Source organism: Cydia pomonella, chromosome 22 (assembly GCF_033807575.1).
Source record: "Cydia pomonella isolate Wapato2018A chromosome 22, ilCydPomo1, whole genome shotgun sequence".
Classification (NCBI taxonomy): domain Eukaryota; kingdom Metazoa; phylum Arthropoda; class Insecta; order Lepidoptera; family Tortricidae; genus Cydia; species Cydia pomonella.
The window spans coordinates 4,997,610-5,020,440 of NC_084724.1; the positions used below are offsets into that span (position 1 = coordinate 4,997,610).

General features: G+C 37.0%; 1 protein-coding gene across 1 annotated transcript; it reads right to left on the bottom strand.

Moving 5' to 3' along the window:
• Positions 1-499: 499 nt before the first annotated feature.
• LOC133530348 (heparan-alpha-glucosaminide N-acetyltransferase-like) lies at positions 500-22,617 on the bottom strand. The gene is made up of 10 exons (XM_061868255.1): positions 22,232-22,617; positions 18,399-18,618; positions 15,753-15,876; positions 15,413-15,589; positions 14,264-14,435; positions 12,182-12,255; positions 11,375-11,505; positions 9,480-9,647; positions 8,199-8,422; positions 500-7,009 (listed from the first exon to the last, which is right to left on the bottom strand). Exons 1-10 carry the CDS (start codon positions 22,479-22,481, stop codon positions 6,831-6,833), a joined length of 1,719 nt encoding a protein of 572 aa, XP_061724239.1. The 5' UTR covers positions 22,482-22,617; the 3' UTR covers positions 500-6,830.
• Positions 22,618-22,831: the final 214 nt, after the last annotated feature.

Genomic DNA, 22,831 nt, shown 5'->3' on the forward strand with positions numbered 1-22,831 from the left:
CATGAAATTCCTAGGCATCGTGAATCGTGAAAATCATTGTCTCGTTCCCTGAGTCGACGGAGCCTCGTTGCGCGGGATTGCAGGTTGCGCTTATTATTTTCGTAGTCGACATCTAGCATCGAGTACAGGGATTATCAGTACTGCTACTTTACACTAGATGTCTCTGGTGACGCGACTAACAAAAATCGTATTTCTCAACAATATACAACTAATATTACAAGCAGGAGTTGAAAATAGAGTTCCGGTTAATCCGGTTATAATATTAGCTGAAAATGGTTGAGCAGACTAGGTTCATCGCGACATCTATTGTCAAGTAGCGGTACTGATAAATCTGGTACTTGACGCTAGATGTCTACTACGAAAATGAGCGTTTTGTTAACAAAACTGATGTATGGAATGAGCACTATGCTAGGGATGGCTCGCTTTCTCTATGGTCGGGATGAAGGAGTACGGGTCTGTGTCACGAAATAAAAATTGGATTAATATATCAAAACAACAATACAAATTAAATCATTTATTGAAAGTAAATGGAAAATAAACATTTTATTACAATTACAATGTGTAAGTTCTAAGATTAATGTTAACTCAATCTTTAACATTATCTAATTGAAAAATAAAAGAAAATAAACATTATTTTGTCCAAAACTAGTGTGTTCGCTTAGATTTTCAACTATATGTATAGATCATGTGACTTTCATTTGTGACGTTATCTATGAAAAGGGACCTTATTGTCGATGGCGCTTCCGCCGTCATAAACGATGCTCCGATACAAATACAACGCTGCGCGACGCAGTGCGACGTAAGCGCCATCGACAATAAGGTCTCTTTTCATAGATAATGCCTCATTTATGATTCGGTCAAGTTATGTTCAAATGTATGGGGATGACAAACAAATTACATCTAGCGTACGTAATTACCCCCCCCCCCCCCCCGACGCAACCCCTCTTCTAGCATGAAATATGTTTCGGTTGACGGTTATTCATTTTTGAAAAAAGTATTAGAGTTACGAAAACAGTGTCAAAGTAATAAATAGTCCTGAATATCCTGAAAATACTTGCTAAATCACTGTGTGACGCTGCCTTTACTGTTCTGAGCTATCTTCTTGCCCTGGGCATGTTAAAATGTTAGTATAAGTTACAAGTAGTTATAACTGTTTAGTGTATTAGATCTTCTTTCTTACTTTTTTTTGTTTTCTAATGTGGTGATGTTTGCAGATGGTTTTGCAATAAACGTTTTTCTATTCTATTCTATTTAATATATGCATTTTTTGGTAAGATTCACTATATTCATGTATTAACTTGTTGAAGTTCAATATAAAATAGTACTGAAAGATATTGTATAGGGAGAACCAGCTTGTGCAAAGGCTAAATTTTATTGAACTTCATCTAGCCTCTAGGTATGAAATGAAAATGGTGCATCATATAAAAAAATAGCTTTTCGTTAAGAATTTAATAAGGATTATTTATTTCATTGACACTTTATTCCTAAAATGTACACTTTACCCAAAAAATAAAAAAAAACTGTCAACTGGGATATATTTCATGCTAAAAGGGGGGTTGCGTCAGGGGGGAAGCAGACGGGATGCCAGTGTGGTTATATTACTACACCCAAAGGTATCATATTGCATTAGTTTCAATTTGGATATAATCTGTTTTTCTAAAAACATAATTTGACCGAATCATTAGCAAATATCACATTTATATATCTGAATCTATAAGTTTTATTTGCTTTTTAGTTAATATCTAAGCGGACATACCTATTTTTATATTAGACGTATAAAAAATAACATGAAAAAACTATACATAAACATAGGATCATATATCTTGTCTTTCACCAATACGTTGGCGCAAAATTAGTAATCCATTATAAACGCCAAGCAAATAACGAAAATAAACCTTATAACCTTACAGTCGCCATCAGATATATCGGAGCGGCTGAGGCGCATAAAAATATCTAAACAGTGTTGATATATTTGTGAGCATCTAGGCCGCTTATATATCTGATGGCGACTGTACCTTACAATTATAGTGGTCATGGGCGGTGAGACCTGATAACCACATTAATTGGAGGATATAATTACATTTAACTTTCTCTATACATATTACATGAAATAAATTGTGTTATCACTAGATAGGGACCGCTATCCTAAATATGAGCAATTTTTATGTAACTTATGTGACCCCGACGACGTGGTGCATGGGTTAATTTCGAAAATATATACTCAACTAAGAAGCACTACTTATGTACACAAGCAACGTTTACCAATACGTTCTAAGGTAAGTGGGTATCTATTGCCAAAGTGCGATAATTGATGAAATATACGTGCATGACCACTTCTTTATGATTAAGTCAAATTGTGAGTTGTATTTCCGAAATCATCTCGTATTCTAAGTTACCCAATTTCACGTTACCTACTATCAAAGAGAATTTGAAATAGGGGTGGATTGTCAAAGAAAACTTTGTAACCACAGTACTGCCATCTTTTGACACATAATTACAATTTTTAAAACGCCATTTGACTTTGATCCTTATTCTTTCACTGATATGTGTTAAATGAAACTGAAAAGTGGCGCCGTCTAATAGATCAAAGGCCAAAAGTAAGGCGGCATCGTTTCGAGCTATCCCGACACAACCTTTAGCCGATGCCCGGTAAGATGGCGCCACTTTTTGATATTTAACACATATCAGTGTAAGAATAAGGATCAAAGTCAAATGGCGGTCTAAAAATTGTAATGATGTGTCGAAAGATGGCAGTAAATTTACTGTGGCTACAAACCACCTCTATTTCAATTTTTCTTTGCATCATGCGTGATGTTCTATCTATTATAATCCACTGCGGCGTATGCTACGCACACATGCGAGCAATGTGAGCGGATTGAAAAATGCCCAAATAATACAAACGAACCCGCGAAATATTTACCCAGTAGTATACCTTATGACATGGTAATAAGGCTTACGAATGGTTAACTTATATCGCCAACTGTGAAAGTATCAAAAAGACAGTGGCGGCCAAAGTAGCCAAATATACCAGAATATATCCTTATTTCTAAAGCTGCTGATATACTTGAGAATTCACTTGTAACAAAACAGTATATTTTATAAATGAAAATTAATTTTCATAAACAATGTTTGCCATATTTCTCGCCTGAAACACAGGGAATCACAGTTCAGGCACATGTAAACCATCGCTATTTTTTTAATCTTTGTTTTTTATGAATGTAACCATAGAATATGTGTTTATAAATAAATTATGTTTATGTTAGTATCAAAGGTGTATTACGATCAAAGAGAATTTGAAATAGAGGTGGATTGTCAAAGAAAACTTTGTAGCCACAGTAAATTTACTGCCATCTTTCAACACATGATTAAAACTTTTAGAACGCCATTTGACTTTGATCCTTATACTTTCACTGATGTGTGTTAAATATCAAAAAGTGGCGCTATCTAATAGATCAAAGGCCAAAGGTATGGCGACACGGTTTTGAGCAATGGCGCCACAACCTTTAGCCGATGCTCGGTAAGATGGCCCTCTTGTTTGATATTTAACAAATGTAACACATATCAGTGAAAGAATAAGGATCAAAGTCAAATGGCGTTCTAAAAGTTTTAATCATGGGTCGAAGGATGCCAGACATTTACTGTGGCTACAAAGTATTGTTTGACAATCCACCTCTATTTTTAATTTTCTTTGACTACGATATTTCCGAAACACAGTAGAAACTCGCTAATCCGGACCCCAGGAAAATCCGCTGCTGCCCGAATAGCCACTATTATATTTGGCCACGTTGGTTGCCATCATACATTTGATGCTATCTCTGCGTAACACAGACCGCTATGAGAGGTTTTTATTGCCCGATTGACGAATAAGGGGGTGAGGGGAGGGGGCGTACGCGTATTTTGAGTATGTGTTTATGGAAAAAAAATTTTTACTCGTTTCATGGATACGTGTAGTAGTTTCGGGATCAATAAGCAAATTATTAATGTCTAAGAGTGTCTAGACAATATCAAAGATAAATTGATTAAGATGCGTAAAATCTAAGACAATATCGTGCTTCGAATTTGACATGCATTCTCCATATATTTTGGGGTAACTCTGATTGTCAAGAGTTGACATTTGACAATTCAGTGACCGCAAACATCGCCATCTGTTTTGGGTGTCAAAATAAGGAGCACATTTTTTTCTTAGACTTTACCTCTCTATTACAATCAGTGCTCTTTGACAATACACACGCGTATATAAAGGTTCAAATTTTATTTTCCAAATCACTATAGTGTTACTTTTATTTCAAACTAAATAAGTAATGTTTTGTTAAGTATAAACATATTTTCATACATCTGCTTTCAAAATTATATTTCATATCAAATCAAATTTTTTGCTTAGAACGGCATTCGTAAGTCAAGGCATCTAATAAAGTCAACGAATGTTTCCTAGCGCTTTTTTAATCTCAATTCTACTGGAGGCCAAATTCCTTTATGTTCTTTTGATTCGGTCAAATTATGTTTTTTTGGAAATGTTATGTATTAGCTGTAACATGTATCATTTTCATGTTACAGCCAGATGAACTAGAATATAACATAGTACTGAAAGAAATCGTATAGGGAGAACCAGCCTGTTCAACGGCTAAATTTTGTCGAAGTTCATCTAGCAGCATAACATAAAAATGGTGCATCATATCAAAAAAATTATATAACCTTATTTGTTAAGAATTTATTAAGGATTATTTCTTAAATAGACACTTTTTTTCCTAACTAATACTTTTCGCAAAAATTAAAATATACTGTCAACCTGGACATATTTCATGCTAAAAGGGGGGTTGCGTCAGGTAGGGGGGGGGGGGGCGCTAGTGCGTAAAGCACCATACCCAAAGGTATCATACTACATTCGTTTCAAGCTGGATATAATTTGTTTGTCTTTCCCATGCATTAGAACATAACTTGGCCGAATCATTTATAAGTACTTATAAAAAAACATCAAATTTTTTACATGCTTGCAGCATGCATTTACATGCTTTGCATGCTTTATTCAATTATAAGCGCAAGCATTCTATGAAAGTTAAAAAAATATCGGTCACTGGATAAGTTTTAAATGCAAATGCAGTTTAAAAAATGTGTTTATTTATCTAAGCACTTTAATGTATAATATATGTATAATATCGACCGACATATAAAAACTCAATAATGCGAGTTTATAAGACCTAACTAGATCGATTTTTTGTCCTGGGAAACCCCCCATATAACATATTTCATCCAAATCGTTAAAGTCGTTTCCGAAATCCCCGAAATATATAAACATATACAAGAATTGCTCGTTTATATGTATACGATTTAGAAGATCATTTTAGCATTTTTACAGTAACAATAATTGATAAATTTAATAATAATCGAGTTACATATCAATATCACAAATTTCATATTTTCTAAAATACATTATTTGGTGAAAAGATGCAAATCAAAATTATAAACACTAAGTCAATATAATTCATAGATTGATATGGTTATATAGGTTAGTACGCTTTTATATTTCAGTTATACATCCAGTTGCACATATGGGTATTTATAAATTCACACCCCACCGCCAAAAAGCCTCACGGATACAATATGGCGCCGGCTCGGTTTCTGTGCCTGGGTTTCTGTCGGTATAAACGGTCAATAATTGGATACTCATAATAGTAACGTCCATATATGCAACATGTCCTTAAATAAGGTCGTCCGCTAGTTAGCGCGGTTGCACGGAGCGGACGAAAGGGGACGGTCGTTTCTCCATACAAACGTAGTCCCAATTTTCCTTTTTGAATATTGACATTATGGAAAATATTTTTACATAATTTGATGTATATTAACCATAGCTATGCTCCTTGTTTTACTTTTTATTATTGTAAAAATTAGGAACGAAAAACAGGTTTCATACTAATTTTTATTTTTAAATGCTTCCAACTCTAATAATAATTAAAAATTTGAAAAATATCTAACCCCCTTCGATAGATTTTTTTTCAAATTATATATATATATATCACAGCTGCGATCGATATACAAAAAATTGTGTCAAAATATTTTCAATAATGTTTATGTCCAAAGAGCAAAATGAGGACTGCTTGTAAGGAAAGGATATTTCGCGCACTTTCGTCTTAATGAAAAATAGTCTAGTTGGATTTTACCTACAATTGCATCGGCATGCGTGCGTGCGCTCTGTGCACCCGCACCATCTAGCGGACGCCCTTAAACTAACATTTGACCGTCCGGTAACCCAAATCTTTGTATTTACCAGTTTCAGTACAAGTAATAAAGCATTTTATTACAGTTAACTAAAGATTAATTTCATGTGCAAGGGATATCTAATATACCCAGTCTATTTTGTGAGAAAATCCACTAGAGGCGTTTTATGACTATTAAGATTCAAAATGACTTAGCTTGGTAATTTTAACCTCTCAATAATGTCCCAATGTTCGACCGACTGTCCCAGTTGTTGGCACCTTCAGGGTATAAAATTGGTCGTCATTGGAATTGGGGTGTCAAATATTGGGATGTTTACTTAAAAAGATAGTTTTCAGTATAATCAATATTTTCATTGGCTTTTTGCAATTTTATACAAAAACATTTCATTTTATAACTAAAGTATTTATCAAAAAAAAAGTAAACATGGCCGGTATTTTTTTTTTTATCAACTTCCAACCTTATTAACCCTTTGCGCGCCAAATACGTCAAACGACGCGCCGCGCACGACAGGCGTAGCGTTCAAAGGGTAAACGCAATATAAACAACTTTCCATGAGCCACAAATGATTCCCCTATAATAAAACTGAAAACCAACCAACATTGCCAATCCGAACCTTATTAGAGCGTGATAAAGATCCTCTTCCTGTGCAGCGCTATAGCGACGGCGATCCACACGAGCGTGGCGAAGGCGTGCGCGGCCAGCAGCTGGGCGTGCGTGGCGGCGGCCACGTGGATGTGGAGCGGGAAGTGCTTCTTCAGTAACTCGGAGCCTAGGTAGAGGAACAGCGCGTTTTGACCTGAAATTATAGATAAATACATACATAAAACAATATTATAGGGATATTCTTCTGGAAGGGGTAGACCTCGGCGGACTTTCTCTGATCAAATCGGGTAAATCCTGGGCCAGGTCAAGATCATCCTAAACTGACGAGCGTGTATGAGAAATGTTATGAAAGTGAAGGAAGCGAAAGAGGTATGTCAGGATCGTAGCAAGTGGAAATCCGTGGTCTATGCCTACCCCTCTTTCGTTATAGGCATTTTGCTTTTTAGAAGACCTGCTCATGAGGGTGCAGAAACACACAATTTACAAATACATTAGCTAACATTACAAACAGAATAAAACTAAAGTACACTATTTAATTAACAGTAAAAATAATATCACTAAACACGAGAAATTAATTTACTTGCTGTACGCTGTGGGCATTGCAGCAAAAACTAAAGGGTTCCGACTCAGCTATACACTTCGGTTTGGTTAAAAATTCCCTAGAATACCTCCGAAATACCAATTAGTTCCTAAAAAATCACACCTTCCTAAAATCTGCAACAAAAAGCCACATGATATCCCTGTTTTTCGTGTTCAAACAGTATCTCTTTTAAAATGGTGTTTATAAGTTTTCTTATTTTTGAGCCGTCTTACAGGTGGAGGGATATCATTCCAGCATTTGGTCGCGAGAAATTGGAAACAACCGGTAAATGTAACATTTCTGAGAGAAATAATAAATGTTTATAAAGAGCTGTATCATTTACGGCCATTTGCATCAATCACAATTAGGGAACTGATCAACGTCCCACAGCAGTGATATATGAAACTTCCCATACAATACAATCTAGCGAAAGCTTTAACGGTCACAGACGGTTTGGTGTAACCGATCTTTAGATACAGTAAACGCGCGGACTCGTCGTCAAGTCATACTCGCATGCCCCGACGTTCAAGGCAATCATATAGCCCACCAAATCTCACCCAACCAACTGCAAGCCGCCCCATGATGTGATCTCAATATACCTCTTGCATCGAATAATGGTCCCTATGATAATCCTATCCTATACCAACCGACTGTGTAGCAATAAAGTGTGTAGTACTACCACAGTAATAGTTTCATAGGAATTTGAAGTTCATGGTGTCAATTCTACACTCTGTCATTTTGTCGCTTAAGCACAGTTAGTAATGACTAAAGGTGGTCCCATTGTAGTAATAGTAAAACTCACCGGCGTAATACAACGGACGGCCGCCCCACTTCATCTTCAGATCCACGACGTAATAGAGAACGGCCTGCGCCATGAACCCCATAGCAGCCGTCACCAGACAGAAGGAGACGCTCCATAGGTTCTTGTTGATAGGAATCGGGCCGTCGTTTTTGGAGAACATGCAGAGGGCGCCACCGGTAACTCCGAAGACTAGGGACCAGAATACCCAGCGCATTATGCGGGCCCTGAGAAAAAAAAGTTGGAAAGTGAGCAAATGCCATCCAGTTATGTGATAATCATTTCATTCTACTGTATGAAATAAAATTGTCAAAAAAAACTTTAACAATCGACCAGAAAAGAACGGATTTTCATGCGGTTTTCACTAGATGCCGCGTATTTGAAATATAGGTGGATTGTCAAGGAAAACTTTGTAGTCACAGTAAATTTACTGCCATATTTCAACACATGATTAAAACTTTTAGAACGCCATTTGACTTTGATCCTTATTCTTTCAACGATATGTGTTAAATTTGTTAAATATCAAAAAGTGGCGCCATCTAATAGATCAAAGGTCAAAGGTATGGCGGCACCGTTTCAAGCGATTGCACCACAACCTTTAGCCGATGCCCGGTAAGGGCGGTAAGATGGCGCCTCTTTAGATATTTAACAAATTGAACACATATCGGTGAAAGAATAGGGACCGTGCGCGTTGGAGGGTCTGCCATCTTGTGGCCTGAATCGGAACCATAAACATGCACATTTACACGTCACGTGTTTTCTTGTGCATAGTAGGTTCTGCCATCTTGTGGGCTACATCGGAACAAAAAACATCACAGCCTCGCGCCAAAAATCTGACGGCTCCTGTGCTGCCTCCTACAGTTCATGCACGCTCCCTATAAGGATCAGTCAAATGGCGTCCTAAAAGTTTTAATAATGTGTCGAAAGATGGCAGTAAATTTACCGAGGCTACAAAATTTTCTTTGAGAATCCACTTCTATTTCAAATTGTCTTTGATAGCAGGTAAGGTGAAATTGGGTAACTTTGAAAACGAGATGTTTTCGGAAATACAACTCAGCAGTGCTCCGAGCAATTAGGGTTGGCGCAACTTGTCCCTGTTCGTGTACCACCACAGATAAGATAATGCCTTGAATTTTGACAACCCTAAATTGCCGAAAGGGATAACCATACATAAGAAAGGTACAACATGATTAGTCCCTGAATCGCTGTCAAACTTCGGTTTTGTAGGAAGTTTATTTTCTGTACGGTAGTATGTTTACTTATTCTGTGCCAATAGTCACTGACCTGGCATGGTTGTAAGCCAGCATGATCCTGGTGGCGTGGGCTCCGGCTTGGACCACGAGCAGCCCGGACAGGATGCCCAGCAGCCCCTCGGGGTCGTGGCGCACGGTGGTGCGGTATATGTCGTGGAAGGTACCGTATTTGTAGAGGTGGGCTTCGCCGAACACCATTCTGTGAACAAAGTTAATTTAAATACTATCATTTGGCGGAAAGTGATGCAACTTTTATTCGTATACTTTACTATCTTTTTTTTTTTTTTTTTAACTATGTAAAGGTTGACTGGTAGAGAATGCCTCATGGCATTAAGTCCGCCTTTTTAGGGTTCCGTAGCCAAATGGCATAAAACGGAACCCTTATAGTTTCGCCATGTCCGTCTGTCTGTCTGTCTGTCTGTCTGTCTGTCTGTCTGTCTGTCCGAGGCTTTGCTCCGTGGTCGTTAGTGCTAGAAAGCTGAAATTTGGCATGGATATATAAATCAATAAAGCCGACAAAGTCGTACAATAAAATCTAAAAATTTAATTTTTTTTAGGGTACCTCCCCTACACGTAAAGTGGGGGTGAAATTTTTTTTTCGCTTCAACCCTAGAGTGTGGGGTATCGTTGGAAAGGTCTTTCAAAACTAATAGGGGTTTTCAAGAAACATTTTTTGATAAAGTGAATATATTCGGAGATAATCGCTCCGAAAGAAAAAAAAATTGTGTCCCCCCCCCCCTCTAACTTTTGAACCATAGGTCCAAAAAATATGAAAAAAATCGTGGAAGTAGAGCTTAAGAAAGACATTAAATGAAAACTATAGCGGACATGATCAGTTTAGCTGTTTTTGAGTTATCGCAAAAAGTTTTCCTTTCATAGTAAAAAGACTTACTTTAATTAGGTACTGATTATGCAAATTTGCCTATTTGTTTAACTCGGGTGAAAGGTACCGTTTCATCCCTTGGTTAACAATTTACTATACTTTAAGCTCCAGTTTAGCTTATTGTGACGTAAGAGTAACTACGGAACCCTACACTGAGCGTGGCCCGACATGCTCTTGGCCGGTTATTTTACTATAAGGTTTTCTTTTGTTGAAATTTTTGGCAAAAGCTTATGTTATGAGCAGGGGTCGGACAAAAAGTGCGAATGACGTCAAACCACTTATAGGATGATTTCAAATAGTATTTTTGATTTTCATAAACAATTATCACGTATCATTTATCAATCTCTTTATTGACCTCTTTATTAAACGATATCGCCACTTGAAATGAGTAAGTACGTTTTTGACTGACACATTGTCAATCAGATGAACAGTCAGCGTCAAATACTTCGTAGCAGTCAAAGTGGCCAAATAGTTCGGTACACCATACTAAATATATGGTGTACCGAACTATTTGGCTACTTTGACTGCTACGAAGTATTTGACGCTGACTGAACAATAAATTGACTTCGTTATTGTTTAGCTATTGTATCTTCACGATTATATTTAGCTAAAATTTATATTTACTAATATATAAGAAAACGCTCTAAAATGTCATCTTTACTCGAATATTGTGGCAATTTTCCGTTTTTGGAGGTACGTGACAAACACGTATACTGCTAATTTTACCTACTGTTCCCACTTTTGACTATTAAACCTATTTATCTGAGGATCCCACAGACTTGTTCTAACTAATTTTAAATAATTATACCTTATGGTAACAAGTTTCGTGAAATTTATTTTATTCACTACATCACCCTACCACCTGTATTATTAATTCCATGGATTTATTTACGATTATTTTGTTACTTCATTAATACTACTTTGTTACTACATGTCACACGGAAGTTTAAATACAAACTCAAACATCATCCTGTGTGCAAGATTAAGTACGTCATTTTTACGTCATCCGCACTTTTTGTCCGACCCCTGGTTATGAGGCTCACCGGTCGATGTGGCCGGCGATGCCGCCGGTGCAGTTGGCGAGGTCCCTGCCCTCGGCGGAGCGGTGCAGGCCGCCGGGCCCGGCGTAGCCGCGCGGGCAGCCCGGCGCCGCCACCGTCAGCGTCACGCAGATCTGCAACAACGTTTACCTTTAAGACGCAGTTGGTCCCCATTTTCCTCTCTACATACCTAACAATATTTAGGGGTTTAGGGTCGGCAACGCGCATGTAACTAACTCCTCTGGAGTTGCAAGCGTGCATAGGCTACGGAGACTGCTTACCATCAGGCGGGCCGTATGCTTGTTTGCCACCGACGTAGTATGAAAAAAAAAATATTTGAATGCGATTTGGTAATGAATAGAATCAGGCGTTACTTTGTGGAAATCCATACTAATTAAAACAAAAATATTACTTTGCTAATCCGCGAAAAGATAACGTGCTCAATCAGTGCTAACCCGTTATACTTACTTGCGTATTTTTACATGCAACTAATGTTCCCACCCTCTCAAAATAAATATAAGAAACCACCATTAAAACTAAAAAACTCGACACGTGTTTCGACCTCTCGAGGCATCCTCAGGAGATGTTAACGGTCTGACGTCCGACAACCGAACGAGCTGTCTAGAATGGTCGGCCATATTTATACCTTGACCACTCCCTCTACTGTGCAAGTGTGAATGAAATGAAAAATTGCACTGATTGATCAGCACGTTATCTTTTCGCGGATTAGCAAAGTAATATTTTTGTTTTAATTTTAAATGCGATTATATGTATATTTTATTAATGTATGTTTTAGACTTTTCTACATACCTGCACTGCTACTAGCAAGAGAGTAGCGAGCCACTGCTGCCAGCCGGCCGCGATGTCGCGGAACAGAGAACGTCCTGTGTACAAAAATATATATTAGTTCAATTATAACTAATATAGATACAGGCAAAGAGAAAATGAAATAGAGGTGGATTGTCAAAGAAAATGAAGAGAGTAGCCAAAGTACATTTACTGTCATCTTTCGACGCAGGATTAAAACTTTTAGAACGCCAGAAAAGTGGCGCCATCTAATAGAATCAAAGACCAAAAGTATGGCGGCATCGTTTTGAGCGATGGCGCCACAACCTTTACCCGATGCCCGGGAAGATGGCGCCACTTTTTGATATTTAACAGATTTAAAACATATCATTGAAAGAACAAAGATCAAAGTCAAGTGGCGTTCTAAAAGTTTTAATCCTGTGTCGAAAGATGGCTGTAGACTTACTGTGGCTACAAAATTTTCTTTGACAATCCACCTCTATTTAAAATTTTCTTTGGATACAGGTAAGTCATGAAATTTGCTCCTCCTCTAAATTATTGCGGTTGATTATTTAGTGTGCAAATGCTTATAAAGACCTTATATCTAATAACGGTATTTTAAGAGGCTGTCAGCATTCAATGTCCTTGAAATTGATGTTACTTAAGCAGTTTTTTAAAACCATTTATTTTAGATAAGCAAAAAAAAAGTGTTAATATTAATTATATTTCAAAGACCGTGGCCGTACTCGATACATGATTGAACGAAATCGGCTAGACAGAAAATAATTGCAAACATTGGTCTCAAAGTCACCATTAAAAGGTTCTGTCTTAATTTTTTTGACTTATGGGTCTGCAAAACATTTATACCTAAACCGCTAACGAGTAATATTACACAAATAATCCACATTTATTTATTTATTTAAACTTTATTGCACAAAGAAAAATGTACAAATGGCGGACTTAATGCCAAAAGACATTCTCTACCAGTCAACCATTGGGTCAATCAGAGACATATATGTTGGTGCAGAAGATATTCATAAATTATTTAACCGAAAAACAAAATATTATACATACATTTAAACATAATAAAAGTAAACCTACAAAACTATGATCAAATACTATTACTTATATGACATACCAAAGATAAACTAATACATATTACTACATGCTTATACATACAAGATGGAGAACATTATTTAAATTCAATATTATTTCAATATTTTTCTTATTATTCCCTTGCCCAGTCGCAGTAGCATGCTATCTCATTTACTCCGATGCAACAAATAGTGTGCGCGTTTTAGGTATTGGCATCCTTTTAAGTTATAGCAAAGAGAATTGATTATAATAGAGAGTCTGAGACAAAAACATGCACCTTAGTTTGACATACAAAACAGATGGCGCTGTACTGCGCCATATGTTTTGCGGTCACTGAATTGTCAAACGTCAACTTTTGACAGAGTTACCGCAAAATGTATGGAGCTGTACAGCGCCATCTCGTTTACCTGTCAAATCCGATGCACGAAATAGTCTTAGATTTTAGGCATCTTACTCAATCAATATATCTTTGGTTATAGATAGATCTATTGAGATTTGGCTATTTTTCATACTACCTCGAGCATTTGCCCTCGGAAATAGCCATTTAATTTTAGGACATTAATTTTGGAGAAATATACACCGTGTTTTTATTAAATTCTGTTAACTTCGGGGTATGGGGAAATATGTTTAAGAAAACTAAATGGCATAGTTAATTTAAAAATATATATATATAATTTTAATTAAATAAAAAGTAAAACTAAACAATTGAAAACTGTGACATATCAATGTCTTTTCGAACATCGATCGTCCGAGATAGTACTTACGTTTAGTAGCAAATGTATTAACTCGTACTAAACACTACTCAATATGTAAACAGGCCCTAAGACAAGTGTACACGCTCGTAAGGACCTTATCAGATAAAAATAAATTATTGATTATCTCTGAAATTGAGTTAATTACAATACCGATGGATTTGAGAAAGTTACTTAATTTAAGCCCAGGAATTCACCCTTGATATTAACGAAAAACAACACGTATAATTTTTGTTAATGTTAATAGGATGTTTCTCACCAGGTGTAATATTCTGGCTGGTCCTCATGAAAGCGCACTCCAGAGCCCCCACGAGGAGGTACATGGCGGCGAGGCGCTGCAGCACGCCCGGCAGCCGCGCCCCGGCCCACGACGTGCTCACGGACCCGAGCACCACGCCCGCCATGCCCATTAAAAGGGATCGGAGGGCCACCTGACGAAAATATGCAATATACTAAAACACATCTAACTTGTCAGTAGAAAAAGGGAAGTCAACACTTTCCAGAACTTCGCAAAGAAAATTTGAATTTCGCACCTACATTTTCTAAATTTGCCGCCTTTTTCTACTGACAAGGTCGCTGTGCCGGAGTATAATTAGTTTACTAGGGATAGATTCAGTGTAAACACTGGTTCATGGTCTTTATCACTCATCATCACTCAAAAAGAAGTTTTTTTGGATTAACTATTATTTTAAACACAACAAAATCTTACTCAAAGGTGATGGATTCATATGATGTCACTGTCTCCCTTTTTCATAGGGAAAACGCATATTAAATATATTTTCACCACACCAACTGGTAAAGGTCCTCTTGATTGATCAAAAACTAATGAGAAAGTTGCATTTTATCCACATGTGGGGCAAAGTAATCAGATGCAAATTTTGAGTTGTTTCCTTATGTTAGCTGGTAAAATTGACTTTAAAAATTTTTTTTAATGATAACTATTTTATTACGTTCATTTGGATTTAATTTGGTTTGCGTTTTTTGGTATTTCATAGTTAGTATATATAGTAGGCAGTTTATTTAACCCTCGTGCCTTTAAACCCTCGCAACGCTCAAGATTCCACTTCTCCGGTACCTATCAGAAGTTGAGATCTGTACATGTAACTAACAGTTGGGTTCCGAATATCATCCTTGAGAGACCACATAACTACTATACCTGCTGCAGTTCTATATGTTATGTTATGTATGTTAGTTGTTGTTTATGTTCTTGTGAATAAACTTTCATTCATTCATTCAGGGCTGTGATCCTGGGCAGAGGAACAACAGCCTTTAGGGACAGCACCAACGCCTGCCCCATGGCGAAAGTGAACCAGGGGAACACGACGTCGGCCTCCGAGTGTGAGGCCATGATAGATATCAGAAGTTAGTACCCTAATATCATCCTTGAAAGACGACATATCTACTATACCTGCTGCAGGGCTGTGATCCTGGGCAGAGAAGTCCTCAGCCTCGCATTCAAGGACAGCACCAACGCCTGCCCCATGGCGAAAGCGAACCAGGGGAACACGACATCAGCCACCGTCAAACCATTCCACACCGAGTGCGAGAAGATGGCGTAACCACCGCCGCCAGCGTTCACGAAGATCTGTAAACACATATATTTAACACTTTGACCGTTTAGAGCCACACCATCACCATACTAGCGTCTTTTGAGCATCGGCGCCCGAGGGAACAATATATGCCTTTGTCCTTCAGTACAACTGCATGAAACAAGATCTTTTTCGAGCATGTGTGATGATATGGCTTACCATCAGAGCGATAGAAGCGCCGCGGAAGATGTCAAGCGAACGCAAACGCGAGCGAGTAGGAGAGCGGGGCACGCTCGCTTCTGTAGTCAGAACGCGCGTTTCGGAGCCCAACTCGTTGTCTTCCCTGCAATAAATACTTATGTATAGATCGTGTTATTCACGAAGACACGTCCCTTGACACGTAATGTCATTTCATTAAAGGTTAGATTCGAGAAATCTGCGCGTCATCGTGGACGTCACGAACTATTAGTGTTGGTAGGAACTCAAGTCTTTTGAGTCTAAATTGAAGAACTCGACTCGTTTTTACGAGACTCGGAGCTTAAAAAACTTCTGAGTCTTTTAAGCGCAACTCAAAAGGACTCGAGTCTCCGAATAAAGACTCAGTCAAAATTTTTATAGGTTTTACCTAAACTCCAGTAAAGGAAATAGGCGTTATTGATCCATGAATTTTACATAAAGACAACGCATTTCGAAGTTATTTGTAAAAAATTACAAGTTCTCCGAAAAGGACTCATCAAGTCTCTACAAGACTCGGGACTCTAATAAGTCGAAAAGAACTCGAGTTTCGCCTTAATTATGAGAGTCTGAAAAACTGAGTCGAGTCTTAAAGCAGAGGACTCAAAGGACTCGAGTCTTAACCAACAGTACGAACGATAGAGTCATAAGCGAAAGTTGTTAACAATATCATGTAGTGTTGAGATATGATTTTGTTTTCAATGGATTTTTTTAAAGATTTAATCATCATATTCATTTTAATGGCGTTAAGCCCTCGACAGTGACGTAATTCAATGGATACAGAACTTTAAAATATACACTAACCCCCTTATTCATAAATGTATACTAAAGTTACGTACGTAAAGTTAGTTGCCGCTAATAATCGTTTGTCCTTTTCCGACGTATTGGTAAGATGGAAAGGGACAAACGATTATTAGCGGCATCGCAACTTTAGTAGACGTTTATGAATAAGGAGGTTAGGCGTTAAACTGTCCCAATAGTAGCATATTAGTAGAATGTGGAGAAGTTGATGTCGACCATGGGGAGGGGCACATGATTAATACATAACAGTACTCCTTGAAATTTCCTACAAATCGGCCTAACACATGATATTCAGCCTCAATAAGAATTATGAGAAATTCAGCCTCTATAGAATGAGGTATCAACTGTTTGAATCATGAACAAAGTTTTGTAGTATGGTACACTTTCTATGGCTGTTTTTAATGGTACACTTTTGCACCGAACTAATATAAGTCACTTAAGTAACTTCAAAAAGATGTCCTATGAAAACAATTTCACGATGATTTTATAAACGCAGAGTTTCTTAATCATGTATGGTTCCCTATTTGGAGTTTCCATAGGAGGAAACAAAAATATAGGAAAAAATAAATATGTTTGTTTTCTACTTTTCGATTCTAAATAACAAAATAATCGCCAAGTACATCATACGTTAGGCCGATTGTAGAAAAATGTAAGGAGTACTGTCATGTATTAATCATGAGCCCCTCCCCTTGATCGACATCAACTTCTCCACATTCTACTAAGATGCTACTATTGCGACAGTTTTGCGCCTAAGTGTATGTATGAACGACTGAACAATTATGCCATACGAATAAATAAATGGCGTTTATGTTGCCCGCGTTTTAAAAACTTGAAAAAGCGTCGATGAGATGATATTCATGCATAGGCACTTAAAAGCCACTTTCAGTAGAAGACTTAACATTTTGAGCACAGTTTAGCCAGGTAGCAGTATGGAGTCATGACTAAAAATACAGATGTCATGCCTCCCTACCCTGCGCTGCCCAGTTGGTACTCTGATCTCTGTCCGGTTGAGCGAGAAGAAAGAATGGTGAATTTTCTGTGCAAAGCAATACTTTCATTAATATTCTGTTTAATGTGCCGCCAGCATCCAAAAAACGAAACTCGTTAGTGTGTATACTCTGTATCTTTAGGTATTTAAAAGTAAACAAACAATTTCGGGTTGCTATAACATTTATTGAGCGCGCCGCCTCAACCGAGGCACGTCTTCACTGGCCGTTTTGTGCGCGAGGAAATGGCCTCGTGCGTATGCTTGCTCGGTGTGTACCCGCCTATTGGTTAACCGACCAAATACAAAACCGTCTTGATCTGTCACTGAACGACCCGATTTCAACCTACATTATTTAATCATGTAATGTTTTCATCTAATCTCAACTGGCTTAAGGAGCCATTAGAGGGTAGATTTTGTTTACTTTTATTTAAATACCTAAAGATACAGGGTATATTGTCCGATGAATCAAATATCTGCGTAGCATTTCCAATAACAAAGTGTGGCAATGGCATTCTTAATATCCAATTTCTATGAAAATATGACGTTCATAATGACACCCTTCACTTTGTTATATTGAAGTCGGTGCAAACTGAGTCTATCTGCATCTCTATGGCTCGAATATTTTTTTTGAGGAAAACTTGCAGCTAGAGTAACAAAATAGGTTGCGAAATAGAACCAGTAAGCCAATTACAAGTTTACACAGGTAGAACGAGCAAGCAAGAAAGAGATTCAAGAGTATTAGAGAGGCAGATAACGACATTCGATTTTGATGGTAGGCCTCCAGTACCTACAATTTGAGGCTAGGTCGAGGCAGTAACCAAAATGAGGCAGGCATGCCCTACCTAGCAAAGTATCTGGCATACAGTCTCCCAGCGATGATCCTCTTGCCGATGCCCTTGACGACATACCACAGCGTGGCCATGGACAGCAGGATTAGTACAGCGGTGAGGATTGGCAGCGAGGCTGCATCCGGCTCCGCTGTCATCCGGGGCTGGCATTGCTGCTTGGTCACATCGGTGAGATTGATGCTGTACTGCCCAAACTCGAGAAACTGGTAGGAGCCTGGAGCAAATAAACTTAGACAGTTTATTGTATTCGTTCGGATTAGTATTTAACACACTAACTAACAAACTTACATAGTAGGGCAAGTTAAATAAAAACTTGTAAAAAACGTTTTGACGTTTCATAAAGAGTAGCCGTTTTATTAGACTTGTTAGTGTAATAGCCTATTAGGGCTCCTCTACACCATGGCCCAGCGTAGGCCAGTCTAAGGGACGCAGCTATGGGGTGGAATGAGATAGCAATATCACTTACTCCCTCTAACGCTTAAATGCGTCCCTTGGACTGGCCTGCGCTGGGCCATCGTGTAGAGGAGCCATTAACTATGAAACCTCAAGACATGTGGTATATTAGCTGTATTTACTCGTAAATATGAATTTGCATATAACCTCTAATAAACTATTCAGTTGATATGCGATGTTTACATGTTACTTGTGACTCATCCTATCATGTGATTAAACTACAAAGAGCAATAAGATATCTTTAAAAGCAGGAACATTTCCTCCATCATCCTAAGGTCTTTATGGTCCAATCTAAGTAACAAATTTCTTTAAGCAACTCTGTTTGTCTGTTACTTTATCACACTTAAACGGTAAAGTGATTTAGATTTATGGTTTCTAAGATACAGGCTCGACCTATAACTCTGTGTCTTTAGGTATTTAAATAAAAGTAAACAAATAATTTGTATATTTTCGGGTAGTTATAACATTTATTGGTTAACCAACCAAATACAAAACCGCCTGGATCTGTCACTGAACGACCTCACTTTAACCTACATTATTTGATCATGTAATGTTTTCATCTACCCTTACTGGCTTAAGGAGCCATTTGAGGGTAGATATTGTTTTATTTTAATTAAATACCTAAAGATACAGAGTTATAGATTGGGGACCACTGTAATTTTTTTTCATGTAAATAAATAAATATTATAGGACATTATTACACAAATTGACTAAGTCCCACAGTAAGCTCAATAAGGCTTGTGTTGAGGGTACTTAGACAACAATATATATAATATATAAATATTTATAAATACTTAAATACATGGAAAACACCCATGACTCAGGAACAAATATCCATGCTCATCACACGAATACATGCCCTTACCAGGATTTGAACCCGGGACTATCAGCGTCGTAGGAAGGGTCACTACCCACTAGGCCAAACCGGTCGTCAAAATAATAATAATGCTTTTTTGCCTCATTAATCCTTTTTTTTCTTTCTTTTCAGATCAAATTTGTATTAGAGGAGAGAAGGGCATAGGGTAGTTTTTATCCATCACCATTCCACCAGTTTTTAACTATTTTCAGTTTATATTGTTGAAGTTGAAAAGAAAAGTATAATAATATAATAGCTTAGCCTATACATATATGTCCCACTGGGCATAGGGCTCCTCTCATGTCTGAGAGGACTTGGGCTATTGTCTATAACATCCTTGCTTGTAACACAATTCACTTAAAATATGTTATGTATCATTTGATTTAGAAAGGTAATGGTAGAATTCTAAACTAGATTACAATAAATATTTATAGCTGTAACCAAATTGATTTGGGATCTAATTTCCATGGTTCCATTCATATGATTTAATGTAATGTTAATGTTGTGTTAATCATAATATTTATTATATAAAGCTATAACACTCTCAATACAATGTCTCTAATTGTATACAAATTGCATAATAATAAAAACAAAGCATTAAACATGAAATGTCATAAGTATGCCATAGTAAAATAACCTTTACATTAAAGCATTAGAGTCCTTGTCAACTACTATTACTCAAGGAATAATATACTTGTTTAAAATGTAATATATGGATTAATTAGAATATGATATATATGTCATTTTAACATTAACAGTGATGTAGATATTTATATGTAAAGCTGTATGAGTCATGACCCCGAGGTTATAAGATAAAGTTCATAATTGAATTATGGCAAGCATGCTATTCCTGGTTGGTAATCCAATATGCAAGTATATTGGTGGCAACACACTTGTCTTTACTTGCCTAATTATTTTTATTGCATTTCAATAGTTTGCGATTAAGATACTTTTACTGTTTTACCACATCCCAACTGTCTTTACCGAAGAGAATTTGAAATAAAGGTGTATTGTCAAAGAAAACTTTTAGTGATATTTAGATTATAATTATAGATATGTGTTCAATTTGTTAAATATCAAAAAGTGGCGTCATCTTATGGAGCATAACATAAAGGTTATGGCGCCATTGACATTGGCTTGAGCTGGTGTCAACATTTATATAAAAATAAAACGATTTCTTTTTAACCTTGTACCACCCAATGTATATTATGATGTACACTCTGTTTTAATGGAATATCAACTTTCATAAAAGCAAACAAAGCAGGATTTCATTTTTGAATAAATGAAATTTAACCCAATTATAAATACACTAGATTCTTATAACTATTATACAGAAATCTGTAAATTGGAAAACACTATGTTTGTAATCATCCTACCATGAAGGTTACATTTTTTATGTTAAGAGTCTGCAGCAAGCTCTGTCCTCCATACAAACAAACAGTTATGCTCTCATTTTAAAACAACTACCTACATAACTCTAACTTTGTACTTACAATAGGATAAGGTATATCTAGTCCTGTAATTAGTTTATGCATCTTCAGATACCATGGTTAAAAACATACAGCAAATTTACAATAGGATTTGTATATTTCATACAAACTTGTTTTTGCTCTATTTTGTTTGTTTTATAAGCTGGAGCCATATAAACTAATTACAGGCATAGATATATCTCTGGCATTATATGCGCAAAATTTCATTACAATCCAACACATAGTTTTAAAATGAGAATGAAACACCGTTTGTATGGGAAGATGAAATTCAGACAAGCTTGCTGAGGACCTTTCAGGTTTATTTAGTAGGTAACAGAATCTTGGTACCGTAGTTGTCATCCACATATGTCTCTGCCAGCCATAAATCAATTCATTTGCGAATTTTTGTTTACATACCATTAGGGATGTGTCAAAAAAAAGGTCGAAACACACTGCTGTATTGCAAAAAAATTGATTACCTACTTATATATCTTATCTTATTAGCTTTCTACAAAATAAGATAAATTCATTGAGTCACCAGCAGAGAGAATAAAGGTGTATTGTCAAAGAAAACTTCTAGTGATATTTAGATTATATATAGATATGTGTTCAATTTGTTAAATATGAAAAACCGGACAAGTGCGAGTCAGACTCGCTTACCGAGGGTTCCGTACTTTTTAGTATTTTATTGTTATAACGGCAGCAGAAATACATCATCTGTAAAAAATTCAACTTTCTAGCTATAACGGTTCATGAGATACAGCCTGGTGACAGACGGACGGAGGGACGGACAGCGGAGTCTTATTAATAGGGTCCCTTTTTTTGTTTGGTTACGGAACCCTAAAAAACTATGTATAGACAACACAACAAAGAACAAAAGCCAAATTGAAAATATAATTACATTGATTGAGGTGGAACTAAAAACTTGAATTAGTGTTGAAAGATGTTTACAAAGGCCGCATTGACCGTGTTATTGCAACAAAATGCATTTGAGAACAATAGCTGGTTAGCTGCCCCCCTACGTAACCTGATCTCATTAAAGTACTTACCATTGCATATCTGGCCACGTCCATTCTCGATAGTGTAGTGCACGGGACTTAAGGTCTTTAACAAGTAAGACGAAGAGTTTGCGAGGGGCTCAGTCGGCAGTAACACACAGCCCTGGCATTCTTCATACTGGCTCATAAAGCTTATTGGCTCCGTTGTAATGATTTCCAGACATGCTTGGTCGTAGCGCAACGTAGCCCCATTGCACCTGCGTATAAAGGCTCCTACGTTCTCAAATTGACCCAGCGTCATTGCTAATTTCAATCCTGCATGGGATTCAATGTGTATTTGCACAAAACAAAGGTACTTTTCGTTGGGTAGTATCGAAACAAATACGACGAACTAGCTGTCAAACAAAACTATGTCATTGAACAAAAGAACGGATTGAAAATGATTCATCAAAGAACGGAACGAACTATTTGTCTACAAAGCAGGGATGTACCAAAAACCGGTATATTGTATTCACTTTTACACGAAATGAAATGCCGCTACTAATTGTTTTGTAGCATTGCATAGAGTAAGATCTACTTGCTTTTATTCTTAAAGAGATTGTTACATAATTTCCATTCAATTTTATGGTTAATAGCACATGTGGAGGAAAA

Excerpts from the sequence above, each read along its gene's own strand:
- LOC133530348 (XM_061868255.1), bottom strand. The coding sequence starts at position 22,481 with ATGACGCTGGGTCAATTTGAGAACGTAGGAGCCTTTATACGCAGGTGC. Across the intron at positions 18,619-22,231 it reads ACGTGGCCAGATATGCAATG|GCTCCTACCAGTTTCTCGAG; the intron begins GTAAGTACTTTA and ends TATTTGCTCCAG. Across the intron at positions 11,506-12,181 it reads TCTTGCTAGTAGCAGTGCAG|ATCTGCGTGACGCTGACGGT; the intron begins GTATGTAGAAAA and ends ACGTTGTTGCAG.